Here is a 21,703-nt window from a genome sequence, read left to right as displayed (position 1 = left end):
AATTTTATTGAGGGGCTGGAGAATGTATAAATAGAAAAGCTCAATGTAATATACAGTAGGAAGCAATACTTATTCCTCAAAGAGGTGATAGGATTTAGAAGCAAATATCCTGTCTTGGGATTTGAATTTTCAGTGTCTGGCACATGGATTTGAATGCCTGCACGCTGAACATGAAAATCTGTGTGAATGAGTAGCTGAACTACTACTAAAGTCTTAGTAAGCAAAAATATCCAGACGAAACTGGTGTCAGGAATCATAAACTTTAATAAGAAATAATACAATTTTAGAGATGGACCTTTGTTTCTAGCAAATCATGACAGGAGAGTTTACACTAGCTTAGGACTGAATATCTAATATCTCAGTGGGATGAAAACTTGGGGAATTCATGAATGCTTTGGAAGAATTACTTCTTCCATGCATATACTGAAAGTATCATATAAATCCATATTTGATACAATAGGAGTGCTTTTGCAAATTAGAAGAAGAATTAGAGGATTAACTTTGGAGTTTAGACCTTGCATCCAGCCAAAGACTTCACTCTCAAAAAAATTTAGTGCTCAGTTAATAAATCAATTCTTTATGTTTCTAAAAAATGAAACTTTCCTGCATTTTTTCCTAGTATTTTGCATTCTAATCTATTCTACTTCACTGCAAACATATCATTTTGCCATGTTTACATTATTTCCCTTATAAACTCAAAGATTAAAATGTACAATGAAACAGTTGAGAATGAGTGGGTCAACTTCTGGGATTTTTAGTGCATTCTACATTGTATCTAGAAAAGTAAGTAGCTATACTACCACTGCTCTTATACTATTTCAGGATGTGATATGGAGATATTAGAGCTATAATTCAGGTCCTTTTTTTTTTTTTTCAGACTCAAAAAAGTTGGTACAAAAATCTGCTAGGGCACCTGATTTGACATTCTGCTACAGTAGGATTGCTTTTTACAGCATTTTTAAAACACTTTGTGCAGTATACATAGAAAAAATGTCAGTTGAAAGGACCTAAACTGGTAGAAGCTTTCCATCACCTTGTAAATCTAACAAATATAATTGAGAAAGTACTTAAATAAGTGAAAGATCCATCAAAGAGGAGTAAGGAGGGGAACAAGAGGTTGTATTTATATTTTAACTTTTGTTTGCTTTCTTTAAGAGAAGGCGATTCAGCATGAAATTAGGAACCTGCTGAATTTAATGGCAAAATTCTTATTTTAGAGGACTAGAACCTCACTGTCCAGGTGAAGTTCTTCCCTTAGAGATATTATTTGGAGTTTTGCATTTGAGTTGAGTGGAAGTGTGCTGAAGTCTTGCCAGGCCTATATAAAATAACAGAAGAAATAGTTTATGAAGTTTAAAAAGAGTCAGTTACAATTCTTCAGTCACTTGTGGATTTCATTGGAAAGATAAAATGATTTTTTTTTTTTTTTTCACTTCACAGACACCAAATTACAGAAAGATAGTTATCAGGTTGGTAGCAAATTTCAGGGGGTTTCAATTGCAAAGGCTGGCAATTAGTACGTAATTCAATTTGCCCCCTTTTTTTTTAATAGCAGTTTTGAAAGTTTGAAAGTTTGAAAATTGAACATAACTTACCCTCTCTTGAACTGATTAGAAATAGAATGTTATTATATCCTAAACAGATATTTCTTGATCATTTCAACTTTTAACTAAGAATTCAATCTTTTGTTTCCCTGTCGAAAGAGCTGCTTTAAAACATTCTCTGTAAATCTCTTCCTGAAGTGGTATCTGGAAGGTGGTAGCTGGAAGCCTTAGCCAGCACAAGATGCTGGTGTGTGCTTGTTCAGTGCTGACTGGGTACCATCAATGCCCTTTACTCTTAGGCACCTTCATGACCAAGTTCTGCTCGTATCTTGCATTGGTCACAGTCTTTAGCATCTTATGGGGCTGGGGCAGAATTCCATGAGACTCCCTGTCGCTGTCACTGCAGCTTGTGCCGCTGCAGCCGCGACTCAAGAACCCGTTGTGTACTCATCAGTTTGGCATTGCGGAGTGTTGTTGTCTAGGACACTTCACCTGCTCCTTCCAGTTATCCACCAGACCCTGATTTCACATCTTTCAGGAACAATGAAACTTTCACAATCATCCTTTTATGGCAGCGGTATATTGCCAAAATAACATTGCATAGGAACGGCGTGTTCTCAGCTATTGAGAAACACCCAGGTACCAGAATAATGGGTTCCGTGAACCAGTAAATCCAGTGATAAAACAAATTCTCAGCCGGCACAGAAGGCAAAATGTAGCGGAGTGGTGCACTTAACTAAAATAGCTTGCAGAATCAAAGTCTAAAAATCATCTTTTGCTTCTCCCTTTAATAGCAACTCACAAGTTCAGGAAAAACATCCATACCCTAGTAGCAGGTAAAAGTAAAATCAACCCCTTTCTCTCCCGTCTCTGACCTCCCGTGCCAAAAAAAAAAAAAAAAAAAGAAAAAACAAAAACCAGTTGTGCTGTGATCTTGCTGCGTATCACCTTTCCTTTAGATGTCGAAGTCAGAAAAATCTTTCCATATATTTTTTATAGTCATTGTTTTGACAGTGCATTTGCATGCATCCCTTCTGTTTCTGCAGGAAAGTACTGAAGTAAAATGTAGTGAAAGTTAAATAGTTTCCCTTTCCTAGAGCCTCACAGCTAAGCTCCTTTCTAATTCTACAGTGTCTCAGCAGCAGCAGGAGGTTGGGAAAACAGGTTTGAGTATTGGAAGTCACTGCTCCATTACAGGTGTGACTTAAGCAATTTAAATTGTCGTTTAAAGTCTAAAATTGCATCGAGGAAGTATAGAAGTATTTACTAGGGAAAAAAAAAGGGGGTGGGGAGAAGGGTTGGTGTAGCTTGCAAATACATCTTCCACTGCTGTAGTTGAGGAGTTTGTCCGTTTTTCCTGCTAAAGAAGCAATGATCGTACAGGCGGTTCCACTGGGAGAGGTGCAGAGGGATGGTGGCGGGGTGACAGCGGGAGGGTGAAAGGATGAACTGCTTTTTGTCCAGTATAATGTTAGGACCTCATTTACTCGCAGAAATGCAGAGTGGCTGTAGAACAAGGGTGGCGTGATTATGTTACACACAGGCAGATGCCTTGCAGTTGCAATCTCATTGTTGTATCCTAGCCGAGGGAAACATGAACATGTACATAGATTAATCAACGTGAGGGACTATGTTACCAAGAGTCAGAATCATCCTGTGTCTGCAGTGGTGAGCTCCTCCTTCCAGCTGGTTGGGAGCTAAAAGACATTAGCTGAGAAACAATAACCTGAAGACAAATAGTTCCATTAAAATGGAACAAGTGTGCCTAACCCTTCTGATGTCATTTGATTTCAGTCATAAAAGAGGAAACTAACCAGAGTGAAATGGCTGAAGACCTGTGCAAGATAGGGTCAGAAAGATCCCTCGTGCTGGATAGACTAGCAAGTAACGTCGCCAAACGTAAGAGCTCTATGCCTCAGAAATTTGTTGGTAAGAGTTAAACGTTTGCTGTCTCCTAAAAAATAAAACAAAACAAAACCCAAAAAACAACTCACAGGATTTTTACTTTTGCCTTATGATTTTACTTGTTTTACTAAATTAGCAATACCTATCTCTATAGAAGCAGACACAGCAATGTGTTGGGGGAAAAAAAAAACCAAACAAAACAACCAAACTTCTCCAGCATACATTGCTGCATGTTTGATTTTCCACATCTGGAGATTGATTTTAAGTCTTTTTCCTGTCTTTTTCTAATGCTTATGAACCAGATCATTACAAGATCTGGACAGGCTCTTGAAGTTGCCTTAAGAACCTGAAGATAGGAATAGAAGTTTCCTATTGGGAAAGCATTTGACCACATTTTCAGGGTTATTTTATTAACTTCTTGGATGACATCCAGAGCTGGGCATATTGGTGTTTGTGAAAGCATTTGTGAATAGTAGAGGATAAGGCTGGATAATACTCTTCACCCCTTCATAAACTCTGTATACTTTTACAGCCCCAAATGATCATGGAAATAAATAAACCTAGGTCTGAGAATAATACCTAAATGAAAAGATCTTTGGGTACACTCTATAAATGATGGAAAAACTTCATGCCCATTTGCACCTAGTAGTTTTTGTCTTAACAATGAAAAAGTGGAGGCTACACCTATAAAAGTGGAGGCTACACCTATATTGTTTGGTTTGGTAAGCCTGTACCAAGTAGTGGTTACATCAGTTTTGTAATAGTGAGACCCACAGACAATACTTTGTCAGCTATGTAGAGTTAGTCTTAAATGAATAAGAACATGGGAGATCAGAGGACAGCATATACTCATATGTAGTTAGATTCTTTTATAATTCTCTGCACATTCATTTATAATATTAATCTATAGGAAACAGAGAAAACTGAAGTCTTTGAAACAAAACACACATTAAGAAGGTCTTCAGTCAAAAGGCAAGGCAAAAAAAGACCAGTCTATGGGACAGAAATTCCAAATATACCTTCTTCAATGAGGACACAAGGGTGAAAGGAAAATTAGTATTTCTGAGACAAGGAAAGGGGCATCTTAGCTACGTCAGGAGGTGCAACAAAAAGTTTGAAATGAAAGTCCAAGATTGTTTTCAAGTCCAAAGGCAACAATTCTAGGAGGTAGTCAAGGATAAGAAAGCTTATGCTTATAAAAAGACAAAAGTTGTAGTAGAGGTAGTTACCAAAAATACATCAGCTATGTGAGGAAAACCTGATTCATTTAGACACTCTAGTAACTGATTGCATTAGGCAAAATACTAATTCTATGAAAGCTCCAGGAAGACCAGAAGTGTTAAAATTTAAAAGGTACTAGCAAGCATCCTATATGTGATGTATCCGTGGGTGTGGACTAGCTTTTTCATTCTCCTTTTCTCTCTTCCCCCCCCCCCGAGAAACAGTAAAGACAGCCAGTTCAACTACGAGTTTTAGGAGGGCAGAGTATCTGTCAGTTATTTATTCAGGGTGGGGTGTAGGAAGACAACCTACTGACAGCAGATATTTATGGAAATTTGCTAACCTTCAAAAGGACAAACTTTTCTGACAAGAAAATGCCCCCAAATCCTTTCCTTTCCAATCCTCACCTGCTGCTTCATGTAATAAATATATTCCTGATTAACACGAGGTTAGGCTGGCTGGTCAGGAGAGCTTTTGGGTAATAAAACATGTTTATTGCTTCTGTAGATTACCATGTCGTTCAAATTTCTGTGCTGAATTCCAGGGAGAAGGAGCAAATGGCATCCTTCACATAAGGGAAAGACTGTCTGCTGCTTCACTTGTTTTTCTCAAGGCTAAATTCATTACCTTTCAAAAGTGAGATTGTTCACCAAATTATGCCAGTTATCTGTAAAATTCTCTCTGTATTCCAACCTGGAATAGCTCCCAGACCCGAAAGCAGAATTGGGCCATCCAAATTAGAGTGAGAACTGCAGGCGAGGTTGACACGTTTATCATGTTAAAACAATAGGCAGCAAAGAAAAGAGAGGGGCTAAAAACAAACAAACAAAGAAAAAAGAAAAGAAAAGAGCGCCCACATGCACTGAGTGCATTTTTACTATTTAAGTACCTGCTGCAGAACCCTGAGCAGTGCAAAGCTTGAAGTGCAACAAACCATTAGCAGTTTAATTTACTTATGCTCTAATAACCACAGAAATGAGCTATTATTTTTAATGAGTGCAAGTATTACCTGCATTGCCCAGATACAGAAATGATACCTGCCTACCTCAAGTTTGTGTCTGTTTCAGACACTCTGCTTGGAAACAAATTTTTCTTATGACCACTTGATCCTCTCAGTCCAACTACCAACTAGTTATGCTACACAAAGCAAATACTACCCAAGAAACAGCTATTAGAATCATGCCTTCTGGATGCCCAAAATTTTGTGTATAATGAAGACCAGTCCCACTTTTCAGTGGTATACAGTGCCCATGGAATATAAATGATTTTGACCTCATTTTTTTCCTCCTTGAGTCAAGGGTATACATTCATATTAGGAGAGTTTTTCTATATTTAGTTCAAGAGTCTTTCACAATGCCTATTTTGAATTTTGAGCCTCAAACTCTGCCTGAAAACTCTAGCATTAGAAAGGGTAAATCTGGAAGAAAAAAGAATGCACGCCAGTAGAGGGGTGCTCAAATTGGCAGAATAATAGGGAAAGGAAATAAGAGGAAGTAGAATCTTGTGTGGCGCAGCTAGAAGGTGTCTGTACCCTACATCCCTTATAGGAACTTACGCAATGCTCAGTGTTTCTTTCTGTGCTTGCGGAGCATGGACAAACTAGTATGAAACCATGTCTTGTGGGAAATGTACACAGCAGGACTTTCTACATTTTAGCCCCATCACTGCAATAGTGCCGTACTAGAAGTTTTCTGGCCTCCTCACTGACTTTGAATAGTGAATTTGAGTAGAAACTGGGTGGGAAATTATTGATAAATTAATTTGCAGATCTTCTGGTAAATTTTCCGTGCTCCTATTAGCATTTCTTTTAGACAAATTAGGACTTTCCAAGGCCTACCAGCAAATGTCATTTTGATTAGGAAATGGTGACAGCACCTCATAGAGATGTTTGTGGCTTTCAATGAATTTCCCAAGATCTGCAGAGCTGGAAAATCCATCTTGACTGTAAACAATGTGTTATTGGTAGTCTCTAGCAACCTGTGGGAATTTTTTATGCCTTTGCATTTGCACAAATTTATTAGGGGCCTGATAACAACGTTGATGGTTTACACTGTTTGAGAAGACTGTTCAGGTTCATTACATCAGCATCTGTGTATTTAAATAGTTTCTCCCACTCCTAACTAACTTCTATGTTTTGCTTAGTCCTGTCTGTCCAGGAATTTTGAGAAATTGCAGTGAAACTCAGTGTTCAATACTAGGATATCCAGCTAGAGATACATTAGTGCAGTCTGATTTTAAAAAAATTACGAGTCCCCCCTTACTTTTGGCATCCCAAATCAGAGTCGAAGTTGCAAGTGACAAGTAATCTTGCCCTATATAGGGCTTTTTATTTCATAGGAGAAATATATATCCAACTACAAATGCACTTAATTTTTTTCCATGGCTCTTGGCTGCTTCTGTAGATGATAACTTTTTGACACAAAATTTCTAGGAACATGAGCAGCTTCTGGTAATGTGTCTAACATGGCTTATTTAAAAAACAAGGCGTGGGAGGGAGGTGGCAATATGCAAAGTTAAGTTTTTGTTGATTTTTCTCTGACGCAACATATGATCACATTGCCAATGTGGGTTATTTGTAAGAAACTGAAGGTCTAAAACTAAAACATACGATTTCCAGTCTAAAATTTAATATGTGCTTCATGCTCTGAAGCATGAAGGCCAGGCTCACTGTAACTGTGCTGGTACATTGTCTTCACTAACCACAAAGGCCTGCCTTAGCTCACTGTAAGAGGCAGATGAGGGACTCATTAGAAAGGAGAGAGGATGACGCACTCAATCTGTAGCTCCCACGAGTCCCCATGTAATTATTTCCAGAATCTGTTTGCATCCATTTGCTTTTCCTCGAATTATCTTGCAGGTTTAAAAAAACACACCAACCAACAATTTTTCTGACCAGCTATATTAAAGAACTATGAATACCTCAGGTGAATTTCGGAGGTGGATTTGATCAACTCTTTTCTTCCATGTTGCTGTTTTATTAATCCATGATGTTCAGTTCCTTAATTACGTAAAAATCAACCCTCTAATTCCTGACTGTTTTTCACTGCAGGTGAGAAATGTTTGCCTGATCTTCCATACGATGCCACCACCAACTATGAGAAGGAGAATGAGATAATGCAGACGCACGTGATAGACCAGGCCATTAATAATGCCATCAGTTACCTGGGGGCAGAGTCCTTGCGTCCCCTTGTCCAAACACCACCAGGCGGTTCTGAGGTGGTACCCGTCATCAGCCCCATGTATCAGCTCCACAAACCTCTTGGGGACAATCAGGCTCGCTCCAACCATACAGCTCAGGACAGCGCAGTGGAAAACTTGTTGCTGCTTTCCAAAGCCAAATCTGTCTCCTCTGAACGAGATGCCTCTCCCAGCAACAGCTGCCAAGACTCAACAGATACAGAAAGCAATAACGAGGAACGCAGTGGTTTAATTTACCTGACAAACCACATAGGTCCCCATGCAAGAAATGGCATCTCTATAAAAGAAGAAAACAGGCAATATGACGTCTTGAGGGCAGGTACTGACAATTCCCAGGATGCTTTCAAAGTCATCAGCAGCAATGGGGAGCAAGTAAAAGTTTACAAGTGTGAACACTGTCGAGTCCTTTTCTTGGATCACGTGATGTATACGATCCATATGGGCTGCCACGGCTTCCGTGATCCTTTTGAATGCAACATGTGTGGCTACCATAGCCAGGACAGGTACGAATTCTCTTCCCACATAACACGAGGGGAGCACCGTTTCCACATGAGTTAAAACTCCTCCAGCACAGATCTAGCCTCAACAGCTGCATTCCTGGAGCTGCATGAGCCACGACAGCAACAAAGCACAAGTCAGCTGGACAGTAGAAGTAACAAGAGAATCAAAAGTTCAGCTACCTTCTCCCACAAGAAAAGATTTTTCCTTTTGGTAGCATGCATTGCAACTCAGTTTTCTAAAATGAGTACTAAAGTTTTTACTGAAAATGTTTGATCACCAAAAACCTTTAGTAATGTAAGTAGGAGCTTTTGTAGTGACATAGCTGAAAGCCCTTCCCTTAACTGATGCTTCTTGCAAACCTCCCTTGCCAAAACTGTTAACCATGTGCTGGATGCTCCACATGGATGAGGACGCAACAGGCAGGAGTGGCCAAGCTTTCTCTCTTAACACCCTGAGCGTAGGGCTCTTACACCAGATGTATGTTTTTGACTTCCTGGTATTATTTGACTCTTTTGGGAACATTAAACTCAACTAAAGATGGAGGGGCCCATCTCAGATGACTTCACAGACAGCTGGGGTGGGACGGGACCCCCCAGCCAGAGGGTTCTGAGTTGCTTTGGTGGTAAAAAGTAGAACATTTCCACCTGCAAGGGTGCTGCTGGTATTGACATCATGGCATGCCTTGTTTGTGTCACTAGGCAGGTGAGCAGGTATGTGAAAGATGGAAGAAACACCCTTGTAATATACTCTGTGAAGTATGAATTGCATTTAATGTATAGAAAAAGGGTATTGTTGGCTCTTCTTTGAATAAATGTTTTCTCTCCCTATCCAATAAAACCCCACTTTTTGTTAAGCAACCCCTCCTCTCTCTGCATAAGCAAGTCACAAAGTATTTAATTTTTCTTGCTTTCTTTTTTGTTTTAGTTATTTAGAAAAGTATGATGTACAGTTGAGAAAAGCACTAGCTAGAAATATGTGTGGGGAAAGTCTCCTTATGCACATTTTTCATCTTTTTAAACTGCCTGGAAAATATCCAAATGTCCCTCTCTTACGTATGAAAAAAAAAAAATGCCATTTTTGCTTGCACAGAAGATGTCCTCTTGCAGGTTTTGTGGGTCTACTTGTAAGTGTTGCACTTAATTAAAGCACTGAGCTGAATTAAACCAGCCAGTCAAAATTGGTAGCCTTCTTTTTTCCTGGTACTTGCTGTTTAATGAGGGACCAAGCCCCACAAAGGTGCTGAGAACCCTGGCTTCCTCTTCAACAAGTCATTTCACCATGTGCTTTAAGTTACTTTTACTTCAGTGTAACTAATCTTAAGGTTAAAAAAAATGGTGTTTTGCTGAATGGAGACCAGAAACTGCAGCACTTTGCAGAGTGCAGTGAAGGTCCACCAAGAGCTTACGCCACGGTGGGTTCTGCTGCAGATACTCTAACTTCAGATAGAATAAAAACTTCTGTGATGAATAGATTTTAACCCCAAACACAGCTGACATAAAAAAAACCAAACCTTTTTTTAAAGCTTCTACTTAACTTCCTCTTCCAAATAGTTCATTCCTCTCCCTGAACACCCTCATACTTTAAGATGGGGAAAAAAAAGACATTTTTGCAGCTGCATAAAAATCTGTCATTGGTGCTGCAATACTTCCTGGGCAACATCTGTAAAAATAACCCATGTTATTAACTTAATGTATCAATACTTCCACTCTGCATAATAAATGGATATTCTGCAATAAACACAATCATATAACCAACAAGACTAGCAGTCTTGTCATACAGTTACACATTCTCCATTCACAGGTGCATGCAAGCACATATATTTCTTTATCAAGATTCAGTGGAACCATGAATGCTTGTACCTAGGCCAGTTTGGCCTGATATGTGTAGCTATATTTGATATACATTTCCTATATATACATACTATTACAGGCACGCAGAGTTCCTTCTTCTGCTTTCATTTTTGCAGGTGTAAGTCAGGAGCAACAACACTGAAGTTAGACGAAAGATACTGACGAAATAATGAATTACAAATACATACTTTTACAATTTCATGTCTTAGCTTTTCACGACAACTGTAAGACACTTCTTATGACGTGTGGGCACAGAGGTGGTTCTCCATTGAAAGTGCACGTGTGCATGCTGATTTAGTAGCTTTGTCACCAGATGTGAATGCTGTGTATGAACGTCCGCAGACTGACGCATATACACACAACAGTGAAAACAAATTACTAGTACATGTTTGGTAGGCTAGTACATTGGATAGCCAATGATCTCCTCCAAAAATGAGTAGTGTAAACTACAGGCCCAAAGGTGATCCCCTCTGCTCCCGCATTATAACTCAGTTGCCTTAAGAGACCTTATTGCTTGTTACCTTCCAGCCCGAGACACTGTGCAGGGGGTGGGCACAAGGAATCCTCTGCCATTTTCATGCCCCAACTACTGTTTTGTCATCAATGCCTGCTACATATTCAGCTTCGAGACAGACCGTGCCTGGCAACGAGGTGTTACCAAATATTTTGTATAGGAATGACCTGAAGGGGACCTTCAAGGCGGGGAGCTTACAGTGATGAGTTTCCTTTTTTTACTTTTTTTTAAAATAAAGTTGAAATGGGTTCATTTTTTCATAGCTGGTAGGGATACATTCAGCTGTTCTTAGCCCTCTCCACTTTTGATTGGTACCAACCAAGGGACAAAGTAATTTCCCAGCCCTGCTGCAATGTCCTGTGTGAAGTCAGATGTTGGCTCTACAGAAACGTTCTGCTTTTATTGCTTTTACACCGCCTTCCTACTGTTTTTACATTTAGGCCACTATATACCCCATGCCGTAACTTTTTTTAACCCTTCATTTTAAGACACCCCAAGCTATAAAGGGAGGGGGACAGAAGCTTACTCAGGTGGTTTTGTTTCTTTGCTTTTACTAAAATCCAACACAAATAAAGCCACGTTCATTAACCATGTAAACAAGCATAGCTCCAGTGGGGTTTAAGACTGCCTTGAACTTAGCTTTTAAATGTGATTTCTGATTACTGGGTAGGTTCACCGCCTTTGCAACATCTCTGTGCACACATGCACGTGTATGAGTTTCTGTGTCTCTTTTCTTGTCGACATGCACATGCCCTGTCTGTGGTTTTGTGTATCATTAATATTTTATATACATGTGTGTGTGTGTATATATATCTAAAATGGTTCATATGACATGATGATGCACTGTCAGTCACAGTGGGTTTATTTCCTGGGTCTGGAGTTTTCTTATTTATACTATAACAGAATATATTGATGTTGTATATTAAACAGTACAGTAGTATAAGTAAGTATATTAAGACACAGCGTATCAGAGGGCGTAGTCTAAAGGCAGAAGCAAACAGAATTCTCTGTTCACGAAGGGGGTCTTTTAGGTTTGCTTTTTCAGTGTTTTTTTTTCTTTTTTGCACAAAATCGTCTTCAACTTGTTTAGAAACGAGTGTTTCAATGATTTTATTTATGAACATATGCAAGGATGGCATGAAAATAGGATGTTGTGTGTGTGTGTACATCAAAACAAACTGTGCCCTCAGAAAACTAGTTTCATGTAATCTCCCCTTTTCTCTTTTTTGCTATGGTGCAATACCCTGATATGGTTTAGCGGAGTAAATATGGTGAATGGCTTTAAGTTTATATCTGTTTTAAAAAAATGTAAAAAATAACTGCTTCCCAGCCCTTCCCCAGACACTGCCTTTTCTAATAGAAAAGTTGTATTTACACACTTTTTTTTTTGCTCCGATTTTATATTGTAACTTCATTTTTCTTTGAGGACATTGTATTTAAAAAAAAAACAAGCAAATTTCATAAAAATTGGAAATGTTATTAAATTATGTCTACAAAAAGTGAGGTGTATCTTTTAAAACAAGAGAACACGGTAAAAAAACCCCAAACCCCAGAACATTTCTCTCACTCTCCTAGTGTGTGCAGAAGTCGTTCGGTACAGCTGGAGGCCCTGCGTGGGGGGGTGGCTGGGGGTGTGCGATGTATGGTGAGATGCAGGTGAAGGGCCCCGTGGGCAGCGAGGGAGCGCCGAGCATCGTGCACGGTCTCGGCCTCTGCTGCCGCACCTACAGCCATGCGGCTGAGCTCATCCTCGCTGTCCTCGCAACCCATCTTGTGTGGCCAAAAGAAGTCACGCCGTGCCAGTCACCCTGCGCTCGCCAGCTACGTGAAGCAGCCTTGCTAAGCCAGCTCCAGCGGAAGATCAAGTCCCAAATTGGCCGCCTCCTCTCCAGAGTGTCGCTGGCCACAAAACTCTCGCAGCTCCTGCGAGCAGCTGACTATGAGCAGGTTGCTTCCTTCCCGGCCCTCTCCTCTTACCCCTGCCTCCCACTAGCCAGCCAAAGTCATTACAGAACACAATTACTTCTGCATGTAGAGTCATGGTAATTCAAAATAAAACACTGAGAAATTATTTCTACTATTTGCCATAACAAAGGTGATTTCTCTGCGGGTGTCCCTGTTTCCTTCAGATTCCAGCACAGTAAATTTCACATCACATATTTAATGCAAACAAGAGTCACTGTTTTGCTTAGAAAAAGCACCATTTATAGAGTTTTAGAAATATTTCCATCTGTAAAACTGTATTATTATGAACAAAACGAGATTTAAAAAAAAAAAAAAAGAAACTCTAATGGTATTGCAATCAATTCTTTTACAGGTTCCCCAAATCTAAATTTTCCTTAAGTTACTGTGAAATGGTTTCATCATAAACTATGACTACTTTTCCATAAGAAGGAACCTTTTAACATCCTGATTCTTTTGCTCACCATCACAGTAGTTCTCAGTAAATGAACTACAAATTACTGTTTCAGCGGTGACTCTTCTGCAAAGTAGCTATGGTCTGTTAAATAATAATAATAATCACAAAAATAGACCAAATGTAATATTCTCAATCAATGGTATTAAATCCTTGAACTAAATTAGAGACATCCATAGATTTAAATGCAAGGTTGTGTACCTAAAAATCTGTTCTGGGTATCTATCTATTATGTTTCAAAGACTTTCTTAAAATCATCTCTTTTTTTTTTTTTTTCTTTTCTACTCCAATAGTTTGATTAAATTATATCAGAAACTGTTGTAGGTGCCAAGATACAAATTGTTATACAGACACAAACATACAACTACCAGGGGTGAGTATTTTCAGCTTCGAGTCCCCAAGCAGGCTTCCCAATCCCCAGCTAAACACCAAAACAGTATTAAAATGTGCCCAGCAACCAACGTTTTCTAGTCAGTCTTTGAAATCAAGAAATACACTAAAACACCAAGATTCTTTTAGTAGATATCAACGTTTTCTAGTCAGTCTTTGATATCAAGAAATACACTAAAACACCAAGATTCTTTTAGTAGATATCAAAATGAGAACTCGGAGCCAGACCTGGATCACACAGATCTGATAATGTAACAATTTCGTATTTTTTTCAGGGTGGGGGGAATCACTCAACATCTTATTTGGGGAAAAGGGGTTAGAAATGCTCCTGACTTTGCAATACACTGAGGATATTGCACTGGTTTTGTCAGCTTGTGAGATGGTCACAGATAAAGCAGAAGCTTTCACCAAAAGCTTCAAGTTGCAGCAGCAGCAGTGACAATTTGAAAGCTGAAAATGTTGCAACTGGAAAACCAAAACATTTGATTTCTGAAAAAACCTGTTCCTGCCTGTCTTGTGGGTCAGAGCTCCAAGGCATCCTTCCCAACCAGGTTGTGTCCACCATCATGAAACACAGCCAACTTCTTGTCTGGAAGAAAAATGGTGCATGAGAACAAATTCTGGCCCGAATGCATCATGAAAGACAAAAATCCCTCAGACCTGGCCTGTGGAAGGCAACAGAAGTCTTAATCTTAACAGGAGGTCCATTATCCCAGTTTCCCAATTTTAGTTTTTGATGCATCTTTTTTTTTTTGGCTACACAGACTTGGAGTTTTGGGGGCTGCTGAAGAAGCAATTTTCATTAAAGTCACTGGCAGCTGCAGATATGCAGCATTTCTGAAATCCTGCCCTAATTTCCAGAAGATGGGTATTCAGACAACAGGAAGGCCAAAAATTTGCAGAGTTTCACTGAAAATGGGATAGACGGAGTGAGAAATCCAAAGCCAGGCTTCAGATGGCAGGAGTTCATCACATTTAAACAAAAAAAGGATGCAGCGTGGCTGAAACCCTGCTCTTGCTAAACTAACAGGTCTCTGTTAACTGCAGTGAGACTTTTGCTGCATTTAGCATTACAGCATTTTATTGATTTTTTTTTTTTTTTTTCATATAAGGTAAGGTCTTACTGCTTGAAAGCCTGTCCCAGGACCCGGAACAATTCCCGGTTTTATCTGTCCCAACCACACATATGAAACATGTGAGTGATAGAGGGCAGCTGCTGCTGTTGCTGCCGCTGGTGGCGGCTGCAAATCACACAAACCAACGCCTTCCTGTCCCTTGGGAGAGAAGTGAAGGTTCTGGTTTATAAGCAGTTAGAGAAGAAAAAAAAAAAAAAAAAGAAAAAAAAAATCTACACCTTGCAGCAGACAGTGAGCATGGGGCTGGCAGGGTGAGGAAGTTAATCAGCACCGAGCAGGCTGTTCGGGATGAGGCCAAACAGATGGCTCGTCTCTGAAACGGCAAAACGGGAAGCAGATGTGGCCACTGCTTCTCCCCATGCATAACTGGGAACCAGCCGGTTGGTGAGGAAATTTGCATAACAAGGATAATTTGGTATCAAAACTGTCCCTAGAAGTGATCTGAATGGATCTGGGCACAGTTGACAGTTTTCACTTCTTGTTTCCCACTCAATGTTCAAAAAGATTAAATTTTAATTTTGAACCTACTGCTTGCCTGAGGTTGCTCTCAGCTATCTTCTAGGGAAACCGATGGTGCAGGCAGGGAGGACTTGGCCGGTCTCTGCTGAAGCTTTTGGGGCCAACCCCCTGATCCCTGTTCAGTCAGTTGAAATTTTAGTGACTAATTTCAGCAGGCTCTGATTTTCAATTTAAAGTCCGTAAAATTCACGCCATCCTCTGAACAACCAGCAAAACCGAGCCTGAGCTAACTGCCCCTATTTGCATGCACCAAAGTTCATAAAGCGTGGCTATGGGTACGCCACAAGCCCAGGCTAACGCCCTTCGCGAGCTCCTTCCTAACCAAGAGCAGAGCCGAGAGCCCCGGCCGAGCGGGAGCGGGAGCAGGAGCGGGAGCGGGAGCCGGCGGCCTCCGACTGCACTGTCAGAGCCTTTGCACCTGCCAGCGCTGTACAAAAAGCCTTACCAAAAACCGGGGAAAATAACATGAGTACTGAGGGGGCAGTTTAACACGTAGATATGATGTGCAAGCAAAGGAGGGGTTTCTTTTTTTCTACTCCTCCCTATTTTGTTTCAAAGGACGTAGTAATGCCTATTTGACTACAGCTTTTACTTTATTGTGTTCTTGTTGCACTGACAAGGACTAAATACACTGCAGCCTTAACACATCATATAAATTAAAACAGAGATCCAAAGAGCTCTTAACATTAAGGCAGGTTCAAATCTGGATTCAAACACTCTGTTTTTGTTTCACTGATAGTTGTAGTGTACAAAAAAGTACCTTTATTGTCTTAGGGAGATTCCTGTGTGTAGCCATGGGAGAGAATATAGGCTCATTTCTCCATTGTGTTGGAGAAAACCAATAGGGAGTAAATACTTGCTGAAAATATATATTTGCAGGCACTAACAGAAGCATCGTTATATGAATTTTACTTTTTTTTTTTAGCACAGTACATATGTGATTTACCTCCCCACCTCAAAAGTCCTACTCTGAAACATTCACAAACTCTTTATTTTTGCATTGCATCCAGTCACTTAGTTCTAGACTAATAATATATATAGTATTTTATTTGCATAGTCTAGCAAATGCACATGGGAAATTCACTTAACACACTTACACATGTATGTAGGGGGTTTTTTAGACTCATTAAATATTGGTACAAATTAGAATGATTACTTCTGCTTTGGAAACATCTGTCTCGCTATCCCTTTGTAAATGTAAGCTGGCTGAGACACAGAACAGTTTTATAAGGTCAAATGCTGATATTTTGAGAGCCCCTGATAGGAGAATTTCTACTGCAGTAACCAGGGTAAACCTGAATAAGTGAAAATAATCAAGGTGCTGAAGAACACACAGTACTAACAGACCCTGCAGTTCATGCACGTACCGCATGCTGCTTCTCCCCAAGTCACAACAACATTGCATTTAACTGACCATTAAACAAAGACTGGATCCTGATCAGCAGAAAGAGTACAAATACACCAGAAGAAAAGCTAGACTGGTTTGTACGAAGACAATGGAACGCACATATTAATAGAGTAAGAAGTCTAAAATTAAGCATTTTCAACAAAATTCCAAAGCCTAAACCAGGAGGAGGAGACTACAGGCATCTGCCTGAGTTTTGTTAAATAGCTCTTGAGAGCTGAATCATAATTTGGTCATTGAAGGTAGGGGCAAATGTACCAGAAGTGATAGGAAGACCAGAAGGGAAATGAAGGGTGGTAGAAGATTGGGTGGAAAAATTAACACGTTGAATTCAGCAGTGAAGAAATTACTCTCTACCATAAGGGTTATTACCACAAAATTAAGAAAAGCCAAACCCAGTGCATTTCAGGGGGAAAAAAAAAAATTCTACCATTCTTAATAGTTGCATGCCTTTTATACTATGGAGGAGTCGGCCTCTTCTCTTGATTATCCTTAAATCTAAAATCAATTTGTGAACTAAAACTGTTTTTTGTTTGGATTTTAGCAACTTCCCCCCCCCACCCCGGCCAAATCCAGACAGCCAATGCAGGTGTTCTCGCTATACATTCATACTTCCTTTTTTTCTTCAATACCTGACAAAGCAGAGAATTACATAGTGTAAATCCTTTTTAACAATTCCTTTCATGTTGTCATTAATGTTAAAAAAATTTCTCTTCTCTCAATATCCCAGTCTCTGGAGACACACAGTTCTGGAGAATACCCATTTTTGTTTCAAACACAGGAGGTGTGTAGCTCTGTTGACTTGGGAGGGAGGGGCGTGTAAGATTACAATAAATGGAAATTACTCTGAACCAAAAAGGAATATAATTTCATCATATTATCTTTAAATTTATTCTATAGTTTCCAAAATTGAAGATACAGTTTCTGAAATGCTGGTAAACAGCAGCACTACTGTGAAACTATTACATCCTTCCCCCTCCCCTGAAAGGGAAATAGTAGCACAAAAAAAAGCCTAAATTCCTTACGCAAGATTATGCAACAAGTTTTTGACAAAATCAGGATTAGTAGCCAGGTCTTCTAATACTTGCTTATTTTCCAGCCACAGACTAGGCTTCCTCTTCAGTGGGTAGTAAACTCAAGAATCCATATTTGCAGACCCTTGCACTAACTCCAAAGAGCTGTAAAAAGGCCACAGGTCTAAGAATGCAGCCTTTAGACTCCATCAAAGTGTGTGTGTGCCTGTGTGTGTGTGTGAAAACATCTTATGTTACCTAAATTTACAGAATATTTTGACCAAACATACAAAGATACATAATCCTTTCCATGATCAGTTGTTGAAGTTAGACAGCTTTTGCCTTACAAATGTCTTTAAATGATGCACAGATAAAAGGAAAACAATTTTGGGAGAGGGGCTCTCAGTCTGATGTACGGCACTGAGGGCCCTCTCTCAGTTTTCCTGTGGACTCATAATGAGCGGCTCAAGTAACAGTTTTATGGTAACCAACTGATTTAACAAATTGGGATGCTTTTCTAAGCCTTAAAACCACAATGCAAAATCTGCCTATTTACCCTCCCAACTACCTCGGGAAAAATAATAAAACAAACAAAAAAACAACAGGGCAATAGCCACATGAAAATATTATGCTCCAAAGAAAGAGAAACTTTAGTTAGCAGGCTAATTTACAACAGAAAACAGAAGGCTCACTGGAAACTTTGCACAAATACCAACGTGCAAAATAGAAACTTCAGATAAGCTGTGGAAAGAGGGTGGGATTTCCAGAAAATAGGGAAGGACTTGTTACACCCTCCTTGTCAAATTTTGCAGGATCACCACAGCTTCTCTGGAGAAACAGTATGTGCAGAGGGGGAAAGCTAAGAGCTTTCCTTTTGGTTCTGCTTCTCCTACATAAACTGCTTGCCTAATTTCCTTTGCAATTAGAGAAATATTCGACTCAAAAACCCATCCTTTCCACATCTTACTGTGCTGTGCACTTTTGCTACTAAGCCTCTGGCCGCTTCCATAATTTTATATTATGAATATCATGATTATATCAGTACCTTACTTTTTCTCAACCCCTAGATTGCACTAATATCAGCACGGTAAAGGTGCCGGGGCAGTGAGAAGAGGGAGGACGGTGCCGTTCAGCAGCTCTCAGCAGAGCCTCGCCACAAGGCGTGCGGGGATGGAGGGCCAAGTCCCTTCGCTGTCCCACGCCATGCCAACGCGGGACGTTAAACGGCCCATCTCGCTCAGTGCTTTCCGAGGTCAGCCTCGGCGCTCTTCCTCCGGAGAAGCAGAATCAGTGCTTTGTCCTAGGTAGGCTAGCAGGGTCTTTGCTTTCTAAGCTCTCCCACTGCGACTGCCTCCGAACAGCGCGTCAGTCGGAGCCCTTCTCCCGCCGGCGACGTGCCCCGCTGAAGCCCGTCAGCTCCTCGAGCGCCCGAGCTGCAGCAAGGGCACGGGACTCTGCCGGGGGAAAGCAGGCAGCCCCCCGGCCCTGGCCCTTAGCCATCAGACAACCGCCTCGGGGGCGTTCTCCAGGCACCCCGAGACACCCCTTTCCCTCACGAGGGGCGTACGCAGCCCCACAGCACGCCTTAGCAAGTTTGCAAGCGTGTAGTGGGAAAGGAAATACCTAGAAGAAACAAACACACAGAGGTTTGGTAGCAGTGGAGAAGGGAAAGTAAATTTACACAATATAAAAAAGTGTTTGGGGGCAGCAAAATATGAAAAATAATTTCTTCAGAAAATTGCACCTTGCTCAGTCTTGGCTTTAGACTAAGCCTGCCTCTGCATCAAGAAAACACTGGGAGGAATGAAGGTAGATGTAAAAAACCCTGGCTTTTGCAGTTAGCTTTCTAAAAAGTTTTATTGCACCGATAGGAAAGAAAAAAAAAAAAGGAATAGTACGAATGCCATGTACAATCAGCATACAAAAAGTGGGCCTGGAAACAGCTCCTGCAAAGATGCATATTTCACAGAAGGGATTTACACTTTTTTTTTTTTAAGGTAGCCTCATATTAGTTTCAATTTTAACTATGTATCAGGAAAAAATAAAATAGGGATTTTGGACTGACTTACAGAAGTCTCGGAAAACTACATAACAAATTCCCAGACCCCACAGAGTACCTTAGCCTGCTTTAGACACAAAAATTAAGTACAGAATCCAAGAGTGCACCTCTCTCCATTCAATATGCAGGACAGCTATGGTACATGGCATCATCCCAGATCCCAACAGGGGAGTCCTCCAGCCGTCACCCCTAGCAAGATTTCGGTAGCAGCATGTTCAGACCCATAGGACAGAAAAAGAGAGAGATGCTATCGCCATTTCCTCCCTCTTCCCTCAGACGATTGGTCTTTAAAGCGAACGCTCCCTTCGAAAAGGGAATTGCAGCGGCACATGGCTTTCCCCCCAACCACCCGTGCCGCCGCTCTGTGCCGTTGCCTTTCCAGGGATTTGCCGAGCGGCGCTACCGTGTTGAAGACCGAATCTGTAGTCCAGCAATTTGTTGGTTCAACAAAAGGCATGGCTGAAACAAGCTGCCTGACTCAAAGAGCGTACGCTTCCTGTTGTTGGCAGAAAGTGAGACTTTGCGCTGTTCCCCCTTGCTTCCTTTAAAAACAGTGCCAGGAATTGATGTAAATTGGCTGCAAAGCATCTGACCCACAAAGCAGGGAAGTGAGAAACTGTGGGACTCAGGAAGATAGAGCAGTATTAGCCACCTATATCTAAATATATATGGGTTTTTAATATACTTGATCAAAGATCATGGATGGCATCAGCTATTTTCACTTGAAACGTGCTCAAGGGGCTGAAGTCTTCAGCAGCTCTGGAGAATTCTTTCTCTGGAGAAATCTGTCGAGGGGTTTGAAGAAACCACTTTGAAAAGTTATCAGAAGACAGTTTTACTGAAAAAATGAAAACTGTCTACAATACCGACCACAGATGGACGTGCCTTACGCTGCCCAGAGAACTCAGTCAAACATTAGCAGAGGGATAACCCAGGAAGTTAACTAATTACCCAGCACGTAGGAGTTCTACCTTCTGGGACTTCTGTCAGGTGGGTCAGGAGAAGCTCCCTGCACTGCTGGGGTTAAGAGTTGTGCCAGATGTTCAACCCTATTACAAAAGCACTAATGATTTTTACTTGTGAGGCAACACGAAGAGAGAAACAAGTGCCATTTGCTATCAACTAAAACTTAAATGAACTGAGACTGTTAAATTAATTGGACTCGGCTCCTGTTGCCTACCTGTTATGTATCTACATTTCAAAGCCTTTTCAGGATTTTCAGCATGGAAGTCTGCTCATATCTGCTCATTGACTCTGCTATTAAAATTCCTAAGATCAAGGATAGGTTTCAACACAAATGCCCTGTATCAGGATTTTCACCTCGTTTCCCAACCCCAGTGTAATACTACAGCCTGAGACACAAGGTAAAATTAATCTTTAAAAATCCTATCTTTGTTAAATAGGGAGCTCTAGAGATGTCAGGCTGGTTTTCACAGCTCCCTCCAAAAAAATCTTCTTGAAAAACAAAGTCCACCCAACGAATCAACAACAATCCTTAATAAAATGCCAGTTACAAGTCATTAATACTGGATGATTTTAAGTGACAAAACAAGGAAACTAACTTTGACTACCCTTGGGCTTTCCTTAAGAAATTGGGTGGACTTCTTTGGGAAAAGATCTCCATCTGGTGGCAGGCTGTAAAAAAGATCAAGTCAACACTAACAGAGGTGTTACTGTCCCTTGAAAAGACTGCTGCTACTAGAAGTGGAGTGGATTTGTTGCGGACAATTTTTTCTCCATAAATTTCTAAACCTTATATAGGATAGACTGAGCCAGGCACCCTTTAGTCCTGTCCTAAATGCAGATGTCTAGCAAAAGCATTTGAGCTCAGCTGGCTCACATATCCCATCATGCAATTCTTCCTGCTGACAGCGCTGTGGGAAGGATATCCCCAGCCTGTGGATGACGAGGAGTCACCTGCAGACAACGGCTGTATCCCTCTATAGTGACATGAATAAGGTGGTACTCCTTTCCCACTGCTGTAATGGCAATAAGACTCTTTAAAAGCTATACATTTTTATGGGGAGTAGGT

General features: G+C 40.6%; 2 protein-coding genes across 19 annotated transcripts in view; one reads left to right on the top strand and one right to left on the bottom strand.

Annotated features, from left to right (window-relative positions):
* IKZF1 (IKAROS family zinc finger 1) overlaps window positions 1–12,111 on the top strand; it is a 73,517-nt gene extending 61,406 nt beyond the window's left edge. For 17 of the 18 annotated variants that reach the window (XM_041123081.1, XM_041123080.1, XM_041123078.1 and 14 more), the window contains 2 exons: window positions 3,339–3,473; window positions 7,720–12,111. In XM_041123081.1, coding sequence (XP_040979015.1) covers window positions 3,339–3,473; window positions 7,720–8,426 — 842 coding nt within the window. In that variant the 3' untranslated portion in view covers window positions 8,427–12,111. The remainder of the gene's footprint in view (window positions 1–3,338; window positions 3,474–7,719) is intronic. The other variant, XM_030012906.2, reaches the window with a different exon arrangement.
* Window positions 1–21,703, bottom strand: part of FIGNL1 (fidgetin like 1) — a 46,900-nt gene that overhangs the window by 13,535 nt on the left and 11,662 nt on the right. The window lies entirely within an intron of this gene.

The sequence above is a fragment of the Aquila chrysaetos genome, chromosome 4 (assembly GCF_900496995.4).
Source record: "Aquila chrysaetos chrysaetos chromosome 4, bAquChr1.4, whole genome shotgun sequence".
Taxonomy (NCBI): domain Eukaryota; kingdom Metazoa; phylum Chordata; class Aves; order Accipitriformes; family Accipitridae; genus Aquila; species Aquila chrysaetos.
The sequence above is the reverse complement of the archived record's forward strand: the minus strand, read 5'-3'. Positions and strand labels throughout refer to the sequence as shown.